Consider the following 19,183-nt stretch of genomic DNA (forward strand, 5'->3'; position numbering starts at 1 on the left):
CCTTAGATCTTGAACTTCGAAGCCTCTCCTCCTCTGCTTATATAGAAATTTCTACGCGTGTCATCGTCTCCACAAGACGGTCATATTCCTGAATCATATTTCCGACAAGCTTGAACATAATTTTTGTTTTCAATTTCTTTTCAAATTCAATGCAACGGCGCTCTTCCGTTACCACCAACTCTGGTGCAAATCTGGACAAACTAGAGAAGACCGCCTCAAACTTGGCCATGGGCGTGTCAAGTTGTTTGAGGTCTTTAAACTCTTTCCTTAATCTCTCTCTAGCAGTGAGAGGTATGTACTTATCTTGTAAAGCAACCGCAAAGGCTTCTCATGTCAGCTCCACTCTACCCTTGGCATATTTCCACTATTGACCCGCGTCTCCCTTAAGGTAGTAACTCGCTAGAGTCGCTCTTAGTTCATTATCTTCAATGTGAAGCACCTCAAATGTCTTCACAGTTTGTTTGAGCCACTCATCCGCTTTCTTGGGCTCGGGGCCACTATGGAACTCATCCGGTTTGGCCCGCAAGAACTCTCTAGTAAGGAAACTCGCCCTTGACTCTGCGGTGTTCTCTTGGGCTTGATTCTCCACCCTCAACAAGTTCATAGACTCTCTTAAAGCCCCTGCCATTTCTCGAGCTAGGGCCCCCATTAGCTTGGCGTGCTTGCTCGGCCATATCAGATTGGCCGAACCCTTCTTCTTGCATCGAAACCCTATGGACTGGTACCTCATGCACACCTCGGCGAGCCCTACCACACCTCTCACCTCTACCACCACGGACTTGACCCCCTCCTGATATCCTAATAAAGGACACAAGAGAAATAATTTAACACATTAACTCATATCATATGTACTCGTAACTTGACTCATACGTTCGACTACAATAATTCTATGTATTTCTCTACCATATACACAATTCAATTTCACTCCACATAAGCACTTAGTCATGTAAACACATACGAACTATTCTTTTACGATGAAATCCGTCCCACAAAAACTAAGAATTCTTAATATAATGAGTATTGATCAAGTACCCTTCTGATAAGACCTCAAGGAATTTAACAGGCGCAAACAACATCCCAAAAGTCCAATCCCATACCCATTTAGTCATATAAGCATGTTATCACATAGTCATAAAATGCATAACGCTTCCTAAACATGCTAAATGAACCTATTGTGGTTAAACAACCATTTCCCACGAGCTCCAAGTTAGGGGTGGGCGCGGGTCGGTTGCGGCCACGGAACCTCCAATCCGCCATCCGTCCGCCAGATTGGCGGATTGAAGAAAATCAATCCGCATCTGTCCACCAATCCAGTGGATGTGTGGATTGAGCAGATTGGCGGTTTGGCGGATGGATGCGAATCGGTTTGGCGGTTTAAAATTTTATAAATTTTCAACATAATTCAACTTGTGCACTTCCTTAAAAAAAAAAAAAGTATTACAGTCAATGACTTAAAAAAGTATTACAATCACTGTATGCTTTATCCAAAGAAAGAAAGTTTGAAACTTTAAAATATCACGATCACTGCATGCTTCATCCACATATTACAATCACAGCATGATTCATCCCCATAAAGTATTACAATCTGTGATTCTTAAAATATAATAACAATTCAAACTACCAAAACCATGAATAGAGCAGTAGTATAGATTGAATGTCTCTGTATTGTTACATCTACATATATTTTTGAAAACAAAAACTAACAAGCATATATCATATTTTCTATTTATTATTTTTAGAGTTAGATTTAAAAACTAAAAAATATAGATGAATAATACGTTTATTTTTTTCAATTCAAAAAATATATTCAAGTTGAAAACTTTTTTTCAACAGAATATTTAAATTCTTTTTTAATTGAAAACACAAACATAATATTTAAACAAATTGAAAATACAAAGTCTTATAAATTACTAGGGGTGCTCGCGTTTTGGCGGTTTGGCGGTTCGGTTGCGGCCAAAAAATCTCAAATCTGCCATCCGTCCGCCAAATTGGCGGATTGGAGAAAATCAATCCGCAACCGTCCGCTCGTCATCACGCATCCGTCCAAAATGCAGCGGATCGGTTCGGTTCGGTCGGTTTTGGCGGATCGGTATATCCGCTGCTCACCCCTACTCCAAGTATTCAAATTCGGTAACTTTGATACCAAGTTGTAACGTCCCAAATTTATAACCCAAATGATAATACAACAATCATGGCTCTTTCAAAGAAAACCGAATATAAATCTCCAAACTTACATTACATGATACAATAGTTCTTCATGCAACAATACATTAATCCAACAACAAGTAAATAAACAAATAAATACCCCCAAGGGTTTACAAGTTTCCAAAGCTTGAGCTTGATTACACAAAACGGTTACTCCAAGCCACACATATACAGCCCTTGGCTTACACACAGAGTCACAGCAAAATGAAAGTCTCGTACTCTCAACACACATTTCGTCGCCTTTAGTTAGGCGGCATTACCACGTCTTTTCCTGCACAAAAATCCCGTAGGGTGAGCATAAAGCCCAGTAGGTAATCCTTAACAAAGTATATACATTTTATACAAGTCTCAAGAGATGAAATGCGCATGCCATGCTATGCCCCTTTTTTAAGATAAATCACATTTTTATCTTTTGAAAACCATCATGCTTAATGATGTCATGCAATTTCAATTGTTCAAAACTTAACAATTTATTTCAAGAGCGATAAATACAACTTTGGTAATCCCTAGGTCGGTGTATGCAAGTAGACTATACAAGTACTACCAAATTGTCATTTTTATTGGTATTAACCGGAAGGCTCGACACCAATTCGCATGGGTTTTCGGTCTTTCACCCCGGACTCTCAAGCCAACTTATTCAATATCATCTATACCACCTATCAAAACTTACCAACGTATTTACCCCAAAACCATTTCATGAAAACTTGTTTCTCAACATTCTTTTCTCGATGCAAGTTTTCAAATCAACTTTCAAAGTTTAATGTAATCAAATGAATTGTTATGCCAATAACACAAGATGAATATAAATACTTTTATTCCAATTCATCATCCAAGGAATAACACAATTCCCTCTTCTCAAGTGTCCTCAACAATTAGTCATTTCAAGACTATTTTAACGTTTTGAACATTAATTTTCAAAATGAATAACAATTCTCATATTCCCCGAAATTCATCATTTATATAAATATAAATAAGAAATTTTCCAAACATCTATTTATTTTGACATACAAAATAAATACAACAATAACATTCATGGATTTTTAGTCTCTTTTAAAAAAATCTCCAAATTCTAGGTTTTCTCACCAAAACTATACAACTCAAATCCTTTGAAAGAAAACTTTCCAAAATCATCTTTTCTTCAATCAACGAAGATCAAAACCCATAAGATCATTTTAAAAGAATAAGAGACAAACCCACTTTCAAAATCGCTTAACTTCTTGAATCAACAATAAATTTCCAAAGCTATCGAAAGATGATTTCGAAAATCATATAGACCTTGCAAATATATATATATATATATATATATATAATTATAAGAAAATCCCTACCTCAAGTTTTGAAGAAGAAATGAGATGAAACCCCCAAAATCAACGGTATCGAAACTCGATCTTCACCGCACACAACAAAACCCTCGAGATGATAACCAACTTTAGTGAAGAACTTAGGTCTAAATCCCAATGGATTTGGAGAAATCAAAGAGAGAAGATGACTTCTAGAGAGAGAAGCTCCCGATCTGGAATTCTGGAGAGTTTTAGAGAGAGATGACTGAAAAGTGATCTAAAATATCAGATTCACGAACTGATATAACATGGTCCACTTGAGAAGGGGTCGAGCATGGAAAGCCCCGCTTGAGCGTCAAATACACTAACCTAGTACTTTTGCAGACATGTCAAACTTCTGAAAGCAAACATTCTCCGCCCAAGCGCATAAACAGCCGCTCGAGCGGACAAGCAACTTCGAATGCATTTTGCATTTTTGCTTCGGGGGCGCTGCCCCTCGACTCTGCAAGGGCGCTGCCCTCGGACTCGCCAAAGGGCAGCACAGGTCTTGCCCCTTGAACCCCCGCGAGCTGATCGGGCAACTCGATCCCCGTCCGACCCAGTCGAAGTGGCAAAACATGAAAGAATGATCGAAACCGGGATCGCTACAATCAATGTTATTTAATTTGTGTATAAAATTTGTTATGCCATGGTCCTTTCCCTTCTCTCTCCTCCCACAACGTTAAATATCAACATTAATTATTAATATTAAATATAATGAAATAAGAGTCTAAGAAAATGGTGGTGCTACATACACCAATTAGTGTACCAACACTAGTTATAACATTATTATTGACCACACTCATTAATCACATTATAAATTTTAAAAATCTTTTAAATTATGTTACATCATCAATTAGTACACTAGTTTGTACAACAATTGGTAATATAAATCAAGAAAAATGACTTTACGGAGTAAAAATATAAATATATCCAATAGTTGCTTGAAAGATGAATTCCCTACTCTTTACAGATTAGTGATGGAGAAGGATGTAACTTTACGTATAATGCACGATAGGAAGGTTGCAGTAGGGGATTGGAGCCTTCTTTTTAGAAGAAGGCTGTATGACTGGGAAGAGAAGGAAGTCAGTAGGCTCAAGGAGCTTTTGATATCTGGCTCAAACTGTTCTGATAATCTGGTGGACAAACCAGTCTGGTTGGCTGAAGGCTCTGGTATGTTTTCTGTCTCATCTGTCTATCGGAGTGAGGTTGTCTCCCTTGGCCCCATCCTTATTACTAGCAAGTTAGTTTGGAACCATCTCGCTCCTCCAAAAGTCCAATTTTTTTGCTGGTTAGCATGGAAAAACAGAGTAAAGACAGCAGACTTCCTCCAGAAAATTGGAGTCCTTCAAGCCTCTCCACCAGCTCTTTGTGCTTTCTGCAAAACTGAGGCTGAGTCTATCTGCCATGTGCTGCTGCATTGCCATTTTTCCTGGAGGGTTTGGTCTGCATTATTGAATTGGTGGGAGGTGCAAGGAGCCCTTCCCGGATCTGTGGAAGCTGTTCTTCACTGGTGGGAAGGTGTGAAGCTTAGCAAAAAAGAAAAATTGCTTTGGAAAGTCATTCCCTCAGCTGTGCTTTGGTCTCTATGGAAGCTGCGAAATGAGTGTATTTTTCAGGCTGCTAACCCTCACCTGGAGGACCTATGTGAGTTGGTTAAAATCAGAGTTGCACTGTGGTTGAGCCAGAGTTTCAAGGCCTTCAACTTCACTGTCCAGGACTTCCTGTCCAATTTAAGACAAATCAGGTACTGTTTGGGGAGTAAATCTGTCCTTTGTGGCTAATTTAGATATCAGTTTCCTGGAGGGCTGCTGTTTTGGCCTGTTGTACATCAGCTTGAGCTTTTTCCCACCTCTGGGCTGGTTTGGTCTTGTTTTGCATTTTTTTTCTCTGCTTTGTTCTTTTTTTTCTGTTTCGGTTTGGTTCCTCTCCAAACCCCTTTCCTCTCCTTTTTGATGTACTCTCATCTTGTATGGTTTGATCATCAATAAAGGAAGGTTTCTTTGGCTGCTTCAAAAAAAAAAGTAGATTAAAAAATTCATTCATGGATTTCTTAGGTTAGAATACTTCTAAATAAGATTTATCAATAAAAATCCCTTTCAAGAATTTATTTTTTTTAGTATTTATATTTGTCGATCTAGTTTCTTTTTTTTTTAATTCAAAAAATAAATTCTAAAAACGTGCAAACGTCACAACCAATTGATTCTTATATAAAAAGTTATGAGATCGAATAATAGATGGCCAAGGATTTAAATTCCACTTTTCATTTAGGTTGACCCCAGGGCTTAGTTCCAACAAAATTCTTTATATTCATGTTAATATTTGAAAAACAAAATCCAATTATCATTTCATTTAGGATGTGGGTTGACTTCGTAGGTTTTTGATTTTTTGACTATTATAGTTTTGAGTTAAAAAATTTTGTTTGGAATAAATTTTTTGACTTTTTTTATTTTTGTGAGAGAAAAAATGAAATGATTATGGATTAGATGTGATATTTTGTCTTATTAGGTTAAAAAACTTATTTTATCTTTTTGTGACTAAAATAACCAAAAAGTCAAAAAACCTAGCATGCCAAACGAAAGCTTTATAGATTGGAAAAATTACAAATCAATAGAACTTTCACAAAATAATTACAGTCATGAAAAATTTTAAGACTATAAGGGTTATTTTGTTTTGGGTGATAGAGAAGGGAATTAGATTACGGGTATTTATAAATGTAGGACCCATTATAATATTGTTTGTTTGCAAAATAAGAAAGGCAATTTATAGTCCCTTGGCCCTGTTTGTTTTTAGAAATAGAATGAAGAGGATTCATAATGAAGGGATTGTTAGTGAGTGGATTGATAATAAGGAGATTAAGTAAAATTGTATTTGTTTTGATGATAGTTGTTAGTGTAGAGATTGTTAACTTATTTTTTTATAAAATAATAAAACAAATACAAAAATACAAAAACATTAAACATTAATGTTCAAAAAAAAATGCCCAACATGTAAAAAATTAAAAAAATAAGAAATTTTCAGAAAAAATAAAACAATGATTTTTACTTTACAAAAAATACAAAAAAAATTATATATTAATGTTCAAAAAAAAATGCCCAACATGTAAAAAAAAAAAAATTTCTAGTCGTTGGGACTATTTTTCTAATATCATTTCCATCTCCTCCATTCCAATCCCCCTTCCAAGGCCTATCCTAATACCAAGGGATTAGGAGTCTCCTCCCCATCTCTCAAAACAAACATCCCATATAGTGAGTTCCACCTCACTAACAATCCCAATCCCCTCCCTATAACTCCAAACAAACAGGCCCTTAGGACTATGATAGGCCTTGGAAGAGGGGATTAGCAAAAGCCTTCAAGGGTTGGGTTTCAAAACTAGTAAGGAAATTAGCTTGTAAAAAGATTATTTTGCCTATGTTGTGTGCTGTGTATTTGTGTGTGTAGGGTTTTTTTTTTTAGTATTATGTCATTATATGTATTAAAATAATATAATACAAAAAAATATTTATAAAATATAATTTTTCAATATTAAAATATATCAAAAACACCAAAAGATATTTATAGTATTTTATATAGTTAATTCACTCACTAAAATATATCACAATCAAATATAATTTTTTTAATTTCTTCACTAACAATTTCCCTTAATCTAACTTTGAAAACAAACGAGCCCTAATGATTAAAATTGTAAAATATATTACTGATTTGAATTTTTTTAAAAAAATTTAACTGATTTGAAATTTTCTCTTATTAATATCATTTATTTATTTTTATTTATTATTTTTTAAATTCTAGACATTGTGGCAGCCAAATGTCACATGTTGAACTATAAGAAAGATCCACAACACAATAATTAAAGGATTTTTTTTGGGTAAGTATACGATAATTAAAGTTAGGTCTTGTGAAATGTCTATTTCCGTCTTACCTTTAGGCGCCACCGGAGTGGTAGCCTCATGTACAACACATTACGTTCTATAGAGGTGAGTACGGATTGAATTCTAAAGGGAGCTCTTTGTCTGCGGAAATTTTACATTGTACTTCGATCGATACTTGGCCCTTTTTATAGTACATAGATGAGATCTATTAGGTGTCTAGATAGTGGGTTCCATCCTATACGTTAAGTTAAAGGGTTATTTGGGATGACCTAAATAAATCTACTTTTTATCTTTTTACGAAAAGATGTGCAGAAAAGTAGAGAGGTAATGTGATGAAAAAAAGATAAAAAGATGAATTATTTTTGAATTGCCAAACTTAGCCTAAATCTGATTGGCAACCCATTATCCCGAAATCAAGGCGCATAAATGTTATGATATCCTCTCGAACATCTTTTTTTCTATTCAAAAAAAAAAAAGTCTTGCATTTAGGCTTGGGTAATCATTTTTTGCCTGTGGCCAAACAATTTTAGCAAACATAATTTCATGATTTCTCATTTTTAGGAAACACAAAAACAAAGACGAAAGCAGAAATATTAGAGGTCCATAATTTAAATCTTACAATTAGCCCACAAGAGATTTGGATTTTACATGATTAAGAGTTTGTGGCAAATCAAAAATTAACATATAATATGTTATGTGACTGTGAGTACAATTGTAAGATTTAAATTCTGAGTTTAAATCTTTTTCCATTAAAAACAAAAGTATAATGGTAACAAAGACAATTAAATTTGAGTATAAATCTTAAAAAATTTGGCTTCTCTCAAATTGTCACTTGAATTTGAGAGCATTTGAATTTGATAGGCCCATTTTGGAACCAATTTTGGCAATCCAAGTGGTTCACTTTTTTTGATTCGTTGAGTAAAATATTCACGGAAAAAATTCAGATGATTGAATATCGGTGTCTATATGTTTAAAACATATTTGGTTCAAAAAAAAGGACGACAAATATAATTTCAAAAATAACTATTCATTTTTTAAAATACAAATTTGATTCAAAAATAGAGCTACAAATATCCGATCATCTTGATTTTTTGTATGAATATTCTATTCAACGAGTCCTAAAAAGTGAACAGCTCGGATCATCGAAACGAGACTTGTGATAGGCTCTACAAGTCCCTCAAGTTCGGTCATGTTAAGATGTGAACTTGAGAGAAATCTAATCCAATGTAAAGGGGAATATAGACCCCATTCATTTTGTGATTTTTTGGTTAAAAAAATCGAAGTCACAAAAAAGTCAAAATGTCATATTATACGCATCAACCAATCATTTTATCTATTCAACTAAAATAATTATTCCAAACACTAATTTATTTTCATTTCATAAAAAGTCAAAAAAATCACTTAAAAGGATTAAGTTTCCAAAGTCAAATACTGAATCCAAACCACAAGACTTTGAGATCACATTTGTTTGACGGATGAAATTATGGAATAAGGGATTATTGAATGCCATTACGTCGACTATCAAATAATTGTATTACATTTTATTCAGATTGAGTTTCCCTCAAATTTAAATATAGATTTGAGAGAATTTTTCACGCTTTGATATGTTCATTTTGTAAGACCTTTCATATTATTTGCTAAATAAAAAATTTTAAAAAAAATTAGATCCATCACCTCAACAGAATCCATTTGGGCCAATTCATGATTAACTAACGAGTGAGTATATTACACAAAATTCTAAAATAGAGTGTCAGGTTTAATAGAGAAATATAAGAGGTGTTCGTTTATTTTACCCTAATTATTTTGGTGTTTTCTTATATATTCAAGGTTAAGAACTCTATTTTTTAACTAATCCATTTTGTAATTTTTTTTAATCTCTAACAACAAAGTTAAAGTACATGAACTAAGAATATATATAATATGTGCAATTATATTATAACTAGTAATTAACCAGTGCAATGAATAGAGTAAAAGGATATGTTTTTTAAAATAATATTTCATAAAATTTAGTAAAATTATTTATATACATCTCTATGTACATACATATATATAAGGAAAAATTACCCAAAAATCTCATTTGAGAAAATGGTGCTCTATTTAGTCTTAAAAATTTTCTTTCAAACTAATTAGTCCTTTTATTTATGGTATATTCTGAAATTTACTTGTTTGCCCTTAAGTGTGATTTTGGTTATGATTTTTTTCTTGATATTTGGGTGGATTGGTTATGATATGGTGTTAATTTTTCAAATTTTTGTGAGGATTGCGTGGAGTGATTTGTGAGGTTAGTGATGTTTAGTCACTTGATGTGAAGGGGCTGATGTGGAATCGTGATGTTGTGGTTGGTTGTTATTTTATTTTATTTTTTTTTTTTGTGACTGATGTTGGGGTTACGTAGTGTAATTTTTGGGGTTGATGTTGTTGTCGTTTCATGCGATTTTATGATGTGGAAACATGGGTCGTTGATGTAGGGGCTTTGGATTCGGTTTTTTTTTTTTTTTTTCAAATTGCTGCTTCGGGTGCAGTTGAAGGCGGCGAAACCATTTACAACAAATACATCAAAACCCAATCAAAAAAATCACATTTCCATGGGCTTCAATTAAACATCAAAAACATGTACAACCATCATAAAATTCCACACCACTAACATTGACATATAACTATCTCCACAACCTGACTACCATGTATACAACTGGGAAAAAAACAGGGGAGTCCTTGCAGCGTTGCAACAAAACAAGGCACCCAATGTTGACATGATTCTACCATTGCACTGATGACAATCTATGCAACCAACAAACCCGTATGGCCACAAACAAAAACAAACAAAAACAGAATGTCATGCACAATACAAAGACAAGCATAGATGGCCCATTTCATTACTTGACCCATTATTACATGACACAGTTACAAACCCACATAACCAGTAATATCACATAACGTCATCAGCCACATAAAAACCCTACACACCCATTACATACACACACATACTCCAACATTACCAACACTCTAGCAGCAGCACGACGCTGGACTACAAGAACAGGGAAACGAAACGTCGAAAGCCACATACTTGACACCAGCGTTCACCAAAACAATCGACTCCTATGATTGTGGATGTGAGATCGAATCCATCGGAGTGACACTGCTAACGTCAGACAGTCAAATGCTTGAGTGTTCTCAATGTTACAAGCATCTACGATGGTTTTCTCATTTCTAGGGTTTGTGATTGAAACCTACCCTCAGTTGGGGCAACTACGAGTGATATTCGAACATTACCAAAACAACATTGAAATTCGAAACATTGAAGATTACTCAGCATAGTAACATTGGAAATCCACAATTTGCCAAATTAATCTCTTCCTAATTGATCGGAAGAGGGGGAAATTCAAAAACCCCTACAATGTGCTTTTTGGACGAATACGTAAATTTCACATCACCAAAAATCCCTTCATACCCCTAACTTATGTGCAAATAGACAAGCCACGGATGCACATAAATGTCTTTAACATTGGTATGGGACTTATTAGTCTACAAGTAAAAAGATAGGACTAAGTGGTTCATAAGACATAAACTTAGGATTTATTGGTGCTTTACCCTATATATAATTGTTTTAAAAGATATACTATGACACATGTACAGTTAGAAAATGATCTTCCAAATTTTACATAAACATATGTTATCACTATTGGACAACGTGGATCTGTCTAGAGAGGGCAACATTGAGGCCAAGTTTGGCATATCTAAAATAATCTATCTTTTTATCTTTTTTTCATCACATCATCTCTCTACTTTTCTGCACATCTTTTCGTAAAAAGATAAAAAGTGCACTTATTTAGGTCATTCCAAGCAACCCCTGAATGATGGTTTCACTAGGATACTGACCATCTACCTCATAAGGTTTTCGGGATAAAAGTTGCAAGTAATCCAACCAAGTGAAGGAAGCTATTTACGAGAAGCCAATCCTAAAAATGAGGAAAGAGCGACTATAAAAGGGCACCAACCCTCACATTTTCAAAACACAATGAATAAAGGCTACAACACACTCTAAATTCTTTTCTACTACGTTCTTATTCTCTCTAGATTCTTTCTTACTTAGGCATCAGAGTGCTCTTATTCTCTCTAAATTCTTTCTAACTTAGACATCAGAGTGCCTAGGCTGCACTAACCGTGCCCTGTCTTGCAAAATCACTCTAGAAGATCCGGATTCCACCCAATGAAGCATAAATTAAAGACCATACAACAAAAAAAAAAATACAAAAACAAAAACAGATACTTTCAGCATGAAAAAAAGTGAGAATATGTAATTTACATATGAAGCAGTAGCATAACAGATGAAACTACTCTCATTCACCTTTCTCAAAGCAAACTCAAATCTAGAGGCTCCAAGGTCTCAAACAACTCTTATTACATAAGCAATTTGCTCTGGGTTGAATTAGCAGCGATGAGTTATGGTCACAAAGAAAAGGGAAAAGAAAGAAACCCATGTTTCTAACTAAACTTATCTTGCTTTTTTAAACGCCATCTAGAATACCCTCTAAGGCGAGTATGTTCATGTGGATGACGAGCTGCTTCCTGCTAATCTGTTATTGTGAGAGCGGGACTGAGATGAGCCAGAAGACCGGAATAAAGACAATGGATTCCATGATCTCTTGCTATTGCTTCTACTCAGACCACTTGAGCTGCTTCTAGTATGAGCCCTTGAGCTTTGATTGCTATGAACATCATCAGATCTCTGTAATGACAGTTCCTGCCGACAAACAGGGCATGAGTTGTGCTGATTTAGCCAAGGAACAATACAATCAGAATGATATATATGGTTGCATGGCATTTTTCTCACGTGAGACCCAGACTTAAATTTTTCTTTACAAACAGCACAGTGTGCATCAGAACGAAGGTGCTTATGCGAAATTTTAACAGTAGGCATCGCATCAATCAAAGATTTGGGTGCTGGGTGAGAACCCCGTTGATCTCTAGTAAGCTCTTCGATAAGTTCTTCGAGTCCAGGACCAACAAAATAATTCCCACCACTACCTCGCCTAAATCCGCCAGATTCATTGAATAGTTCTTCAAATCGACTGTTCTCAGGCACTTGACCGCTGAAAATCAACCAAGGACTAAAGCCACCTTGTTCAGGGTGTGAATCTGACCTCCCTCTACTATCAACACTGTTGTTTATTCCCACTATTCGCTCTCTCAAAAAGGTCAAGAAAGAATCCACTAATCCGGGCCTCTGGTCATGCTGTTCAACATTGTCCTCTTCACTTGAATCTAGGGAAAGTTGATTCATGCTCATTGCTTCGTCAAGTTCTTGAATAAATCCTCCACTACAATCAGAACAAACTGCATTTCGCTCTTGGAGACTAACAGGCTGCCTACAACTGTAGCACCAATGGGTTCTGCTACTAGACATCCTATATCTCTAAAACACTTTCTCACTCAACTCCAAATTTTGTCGCTTGAAATCCTCCTCTTTGACTGCTACCTCCACATAATGGCTAGAAATTCAAATATAATAACTCATTAAGAAAATATATAGAATAATTATTAACCAGAATAATCTCATACCAGAATTAATACTATATATCATAGAAAAATTATTCACCAGAACAATCTCATACCAGAATGAATACTATATATCATAGCACTGAGGATTTAGCTCCACATTGGAAGAGTTCCGAAAGTGAGACCACATTCAAGCTTGGGTTCATGATGCAGAGCATGCAACAAGAAAAGGACAAAATCTGAAATTTTACATGGAACATCCCTTGTATACTGTGTCATTAACTGTAGACTGTAGTGTTAATTGACACTTATTTTCTGTCAATTTTAGATTAGTATGCTGATAGTTATTTTTTCTTTACCTTTTATTAGGTTCTAGGAGTCAAAGTTAAGGGTATTTTAATAATTTTCAAAATTGTTGGCACGGACTGTAATTATTTCTGTGAGTCATATTGGCTAATTTATGTAATTAGGTCTTTTTTGGAGCCTGTAGCAGTCTTAGTATCAGGAGAAATAGAGCAAGGCTATAGACTAAGTAGCATAGGCATGTGACATGACATGTCACACCGACAAGTCAAAATGACGATTTTATAAAAACGTAGGATATGCTATGCCTGGACATGTAAAAAAGTTATTATAAATTGTTTATATCTCAAATATATGAACAGTTTATTAAAAGGTAGTGTGAAAAATTTTAACAAAAAGAAGAAGATGAATAAGAAGAAGAAAGAAAAGATAACATTAATTTAAAAAAAAAAAAAAAGGTCATATATTCCATAACTTAAACATCAAGATATTATTCATGTAACAATTGCACTCTACATAATACAAAAAAAAATTATAAAGCACTGACGTATACCTGATTTATTCATCTCATAAATGTATCAGTGCACAAGTTGCATTTCGAAAAATCCAAAACATTGTTACTATGAAGAGATTTATCATATAGGTCATGTTTGGAGGGTTCAAGAAGTGTCGCTGAAGTATATGTAAAGTGTGTGATATTACAATTTTTTATTTTTATTTTTTATAATTAAGACACGTTGAAGAAGTGTCAAACGTGCTTTTAGGACTACATCCAGAATGCCAATGTCCAACAAGATATGCCTCCTCCATAGATGTGTCACAGAAGTGTTTAACAATGGCCTAAAATCAGGTTTACTAAATATAGATTTAGACCAAAGAATGATGTGCACAAAGCATCTCAAGTCAATGACCAAATTGTTATGTGTCATGTGTTATGCTTTGAGTTTAGTTAAGTTAGTAGCCTGAAGAGTTTTTATATAGTTTGGTCCACTCTAATATAAATACATGTGTTTATCGGATGGAGTCTTAATTTTTTAGTCTCTCTCATTAAGTTGTACATTGTGTTTCTCTTCTCTCATCCATCTCTTGCTCTCTTCCTTTTATTGTAAGTTTAACTTGGTATCATAGCATTATCTTCATTTTTGAAGACTTCATTGCTAGTTATGTTCTCTGCATTTTTGTTTTTCAACGTATTAATGTTCAAAAATAAAAATAAAACCATACCAGCATGATTGTCTAGGGGTTTGATTACCTTGTTTATTTCCTTTGTAAAAAAAAAAAAAAATAGATTGCTAGATGTGATTTTTTTTATTTTTAAATGATTTTCAGGAAAAGGGTATGTTCTATGGAAATCTTTGATTGAGTGAGATTTGGTTGGATGCTCAAACCTAACATATGAGAGCAAACTAGCAATGTAGGAGTGTTAACTAGCATCCTCTTCTTATTTTTATTGTTTTTGATATCTGGGTTGGCTTTTTGGTGCAGAAAGTGTGCGGTTTACTATCTAGTACTGTGACAGAGCCTATTTTATGGTTATTTTTCATCACTATTGTTATACACATTGGGTTGATTTCATGCACTTTGTCCCTCCTGGTTGAGTATTCCTTGCTGCTTGTTGAATTTGTGAGCCTTTAGATCAGTTTTTGTTTGCTATTTTGTTTTATTCTTCTTGTGGACATGGCAAAAGTTAGCAAGGCTTCCATAGCCAGCAAAGAGAATGGGACTCTGGGCGAGTCTTGTTGGGACTCCAGGTGATAACCCATTTCTTTAGATTGGTCTTCTTAAATTGGATGGCACCAACTATATGATTCAATCACACACTTGCAATCTTACTATTACTGCTCATAGCTTGACATGTTATATTACAAGAGCACTCAAGGACCCTCTTGAAGATGGTCCAACGTGGACTAAGTGGCTTTCAAAAAATGCTCTTGTTGTCATAACCTGGTTGATTAACTCCATGCAACCTACTACTAGTTGCAATTTTTTGTTGTTGGATACCATACATAAGATTTGGACAACATAGCATAGACATACTCTCAGAAGAGTAATGATGCATAGGCATATCAATTGTGGAAGAAAAATTGTGGGTTGGATCAAAATGATCGATCTCTTGCTAAGTACTATGTTGAGTTGAGTAGCTTGTGACAAGAGCTTGACTGTCAAGTTTCGTTGGTAATGAACAGAGTTACCAGAAAACGCTAATACCTGGTGAATTACGTTTTGGAACACATTCTGAAACATGAACACTTGTGTTCCAAAACGATAACTTTAACGATCTAAAACAATCCCAAAAATTTTTCCCAATATATTTCTTAAAGGGTTCCTTAGGGGTAAAAGAATAAAATATAATGAACTAAACTTTAAGTTGAGTGAAGTTTTGACAGAATAAAACATTAAAAATTGGCCATAATGCTTATTAGATATCTAATTATTAAAAGAAAATTATTCCAAAAGTACCTTAAATTCTATAGTGTAATCTATACAAGTCTACTCTAATCATACCACATTTAAGAACATGTGGAGTACCATATTCCTATTCCTATTCCTATTCCACATACTGAAATGATCCATGTTCTAGGTAACATAGGTTGAGTTATATGACTAGAGATTGAATGTATAAGTTTTAAAAATAAAATAAAAAAATGCTCTTTTGTAATTGAAACCACACCCCCATTTCTCTTCCTGTCTTCTTCATTCTTTTCTCTCTCCACATTTTCTATCTTACCTTCCTTCTCTAACCAACAAGACTCAAAATGATCAAACCCAAGCCACTAACTGATATGCCCACTTTCCCTGCCTAACTTTCTCTTCCAATGCCCCAAAATGGTAGGAGTCACGGGAAGAAGTTTAAGAGTAGTTTCAAACTAAAGAACACCATAGGGCATATAATTAATAAGTAGGCAATTGTAGGAACAGAAAATAAATTTCCTCCAAAAAAAAAAGAAAAAAAACTTGGGAACATTCATAGTAAACATGATAGAGCGCGCAATTTCAAGAATGGGGATGGCAGAGGGAACTTGCAACACATTTTGGCTAGTCCAAAGGGAGTGTTTAGACCTAACCAATCTGAAGAAGAAAGTTACTAATTAGATCAAACTGAGGCCAGGTTTGTAAATTTTGATCAATCAAACTAATCATTTTGGTTGCTGATAAGATGGAGAAAAAGACACAAAAGAACAAGAAGATTGAATCACTATATGTTCTCTCTTTTGACTCAGTTCCGATCAGTTTCATTTTCATCACACAAAATATAAAACTAAAACAACGACAACTACAACTACAACTTAAATTCTTAAAATAAAATTCCTAGCTTTCTTAGGATCCAAACAGAAAAATACATCAGATTCAGACCCAAAAAGACAAAAACTCTAGCACATTAACATATATACACAAATATTCACATAGGTAGATGCAAAATCTGAGATTGATATAAGAAATTGTAGCACAATAATACATATGAATCTAGCGCACATGCAAAACCTGAAGATTGCTAGAAGAGCTCTGTTTTTATGGGCATAATGCATTTCTAGGTAACCAAACAGAAATTCAGAGGAAATGCATCAGACCCATAACAGCAAAGTTCCAACACATGAATATACAGTACAAGATAATATAGCAGATCAAGAGCACAAATCAAGAAATGTTTCTTCACAGAGACACATCATTGGAAATGCAAAACAACACAACACAACACACAGTAAATCTCATACCTTTGAGAGAGAGAAAGAGAGAGAGTGAAAAGAGCAGATCCAATGGCAGCAGAAAGAGAGAGAGAGAGAGAGAGAGAGAGACAGGAACTAGGAATGGGATGATGATTATAGTGGTGGTGGTGACAGGGTTGGATAATTGAGTAATGGCATCTCCAACTTTACTCAATTTTAAGTGAAAAAAACAGTCATAACTTCTCCCCACTTTTTCCCTGTTTTTTTACACTCAAAACTCATTCCTTAACATTTACACCTGGTTTGGACAGTGGGTTTTGGTGAGAAAAATAAAAATTAATATGTATTTGAAAATAGTTTTCTTAAGGATAAATTATGTTTTAACCTTTTTATGTTTGGCTTTTTTTTTTTTTTTTTTTTGTTCTTAAAGTCTTTTTTTCTTTCACTCTAGCCTTTTATATTTGATTTTTTTTTAATTTATTCTATAAACCAATTTATGTCTAAAATTAGATTTAAAAAAAAAGCACATTTTTTACTACGTAGCATAAAAATATTTTATTATATATATCTTACACAATTGATACAATTTCAAATTTTAATATAATAATATATTTTGTATATCATGTGGTAGTAGCATTTTTTTAGTCTAATTTTGAATGTATGTTAACTTAAAAATTAAATTGAGAAAAAATTAAAATATGAAGAGCCAAAATAAAATTAAAAAAATTAATAGCCAAATGAAAAAATTGCCAAACAGACTGGGATAGCGTATAATTTTCCTTTTTTTTAGTTGTATAGAAAAACATATATTTGACTTTTGTAATAGTTTTTTTTTGACTTTTTTAATAACTTTCTAAATTTTTATAAATAAAAAAAAAAAACCAACAAATTTCGGTTTTTTTTTTTCTTTTTTTTGAGCTAAAAAACTAAGTTGTCAAATGAGAAGATATCTATCACTTATTTGAATGAGTAACCAAGTGAGAAAGAATGTGAGATATTACAATTATTTCTTTTCTTTTTTGTATGTAAGTAAGAAACTATAATTTTATCATTTCTTTTCTCACTTCAAAGTTCTTTTTTATTTGAGCAACACTACAAAATTGAGGATGTCCATATTCAAATTGTGTGGATGAGATTAATTTTAGGTGTGTCTTACAACAAAACAATTCTTCATCTATACCGCACACTTATTTCTGAACAATTTTCATGGTTGATAAATCTGAGACAGTAGCATTTCCTATTTTATTTTGCTCACATTTGAGAGGTTTTTAATAAATTCATTTATGTTTTCTCTACATTCATCATATACATTATATAACTTAGAAAAATTACAAATCAAAAGGAACAAATAAATTATTTATATACAAAAATAAATAAAAATAAAAATGCAAATGGATTCGTGTTCCCATGCAAGTGAAAATTATGATCTGACTAGCACTATGATACAAACCACACTTATACCTTCATATTTTTGTAATTATTTTTATTGATTTGCAATTCACCCTCAAATTTATATCTTATGGAAAAAATTATTTGTATCTGTAAATAGAAATGAGATGTTAGAAAGACTTCAAATTGGGACTCAAATATCCAATAAATAATTTATTTCATTTGAAGCTTTATTTATTTATGAAAAATATCATTTAAGTTAAGTTAGGAAAATTATTATTTTAATTAATGAAAAACATTTTTAACATTAAAATATGATTTTTTTCATCAAGCTGTCATTATTTTTTGAATGTTATTTTTTGTTTACTTATTTACATTATGCAACTCTTAAATATGATGAGTAGTTTTAACAATAGTTTAATAAGTAAAAATTGATGTCGGTTATTAGAGTAAAATAAAGTTTCGGAGTTAAATTCAAGTCATCATTAGATTGGCATAATTATTAGAGATGGCTGAATAGGAGCACACCTTATACAACATCTTTAAGGATTTTTTAAATTAGATCGGTTAATTATTATAATAGTTATTTTAATAAAATTTTTAAGATTAATTATATTTGAAGACCTTTAAAAGATTTTGGGGCCTTTTGGGAAGTTGTCAAAAAAGTTAGTTTTTTGGGCTTTTAGCTTTTTTTAGTCAAAAAAATCAATTTTTTTACCCAAAACAACTCAATTTTTTGTCAAAAAAGCCACTAAAAAATCAAAATGTTAAAAAGTCAATTTTTTTTCCAACTTTCCAAAACAACCCTATCCGTTTGGCAAGTTGGTTTGTAGCTATTTTAGTCACAAAAGACAAAATAGACTATTTTAACTGCAACAAACAAAACATCACATTTAATCCATAATCATTACACTCTTCTCTCACAAAAAAAAAA

The 19,183-nt window shown here is 33.4% G+C and overlaps 2 protein-coding genes across 4 annotated transcripts in view; one reads left to right on the forward strand and one right to left on the reverse strand.

Moving 5' to 3' along the window:
- The first annotated feature begins 4,504 nt into the window (after nt 1-4,504).
- LOC145803599 (uncharacterized) lies at nt 4,505-5,308 on the forward strand. The gene has a single exon (XM_082896913.1). The coding sequence runs from the start codon at nt 4,505-4,507 to the stop codon at nt 5,306-5,308; it is 804 nt and encodes a 267-aa protein (XP_082753039.1).
- A 6,334-nt stretch (nt 5,309-11,642) lies between these two features.
- LOC114271879 (putative E3 ubiquitin-protein ligase RHC1A) overlaps nt 11,643-19,183 on the reverse strand; it is a 28,815-nt gene continuing 21,274 nt past the window's right edge. The window contains exons 1-3 of one of the 3 annotated variants that reach the window (XM_082898736.1): nt 16,909-17,097; nt 13,009-13,087; nt 11,643-12,885 (exon numbers count right to left, since the gene is read on the reverse strand). In XM_082898736.1, the coding sequence (XP_082754862.1) occupies nt 11,940-12,800 (861 nt within the window). In that variant the 5' untranslated portion in view covers nt 12,801-12,885; nt 13,009-13,087; nt 16,909-17,097 and the 3' untranslated portion in view covers nt 11,643-11,939. Of the gene's footprint in view, nt 12,886-13,008; nt 13,088-16,908; nt 17,143-19,183 lie in introns of those variants that run through there. The other 2 variants (XM_028213547.2, XM_082898737.1) reach the window with 2 other exon arrangements.

Source organism: Camellia sinensis, chromosome 12 (assembly GCF_055761805.1).
Source record: "Camellia sinensis isolate YWXY chromosome 12, ASM5576180v1, whole genome shotgun sequence".
NCBI lineage: Eukaryota > Viridiplantae > Streptophyta > Magnoliopsida > Ericales > Theaceae > Camellia > Camellia sinensis.

Bases quoted from the DNA above. Each gene is read 5' to 3' on its own strand.
- LOC145803599 (XM_082896913.1), top strand. From the start codon at position 4,505: ATGGAGAAGGATGTAACTTTACGTATAATGCACGATAGGAAGGTTGCA.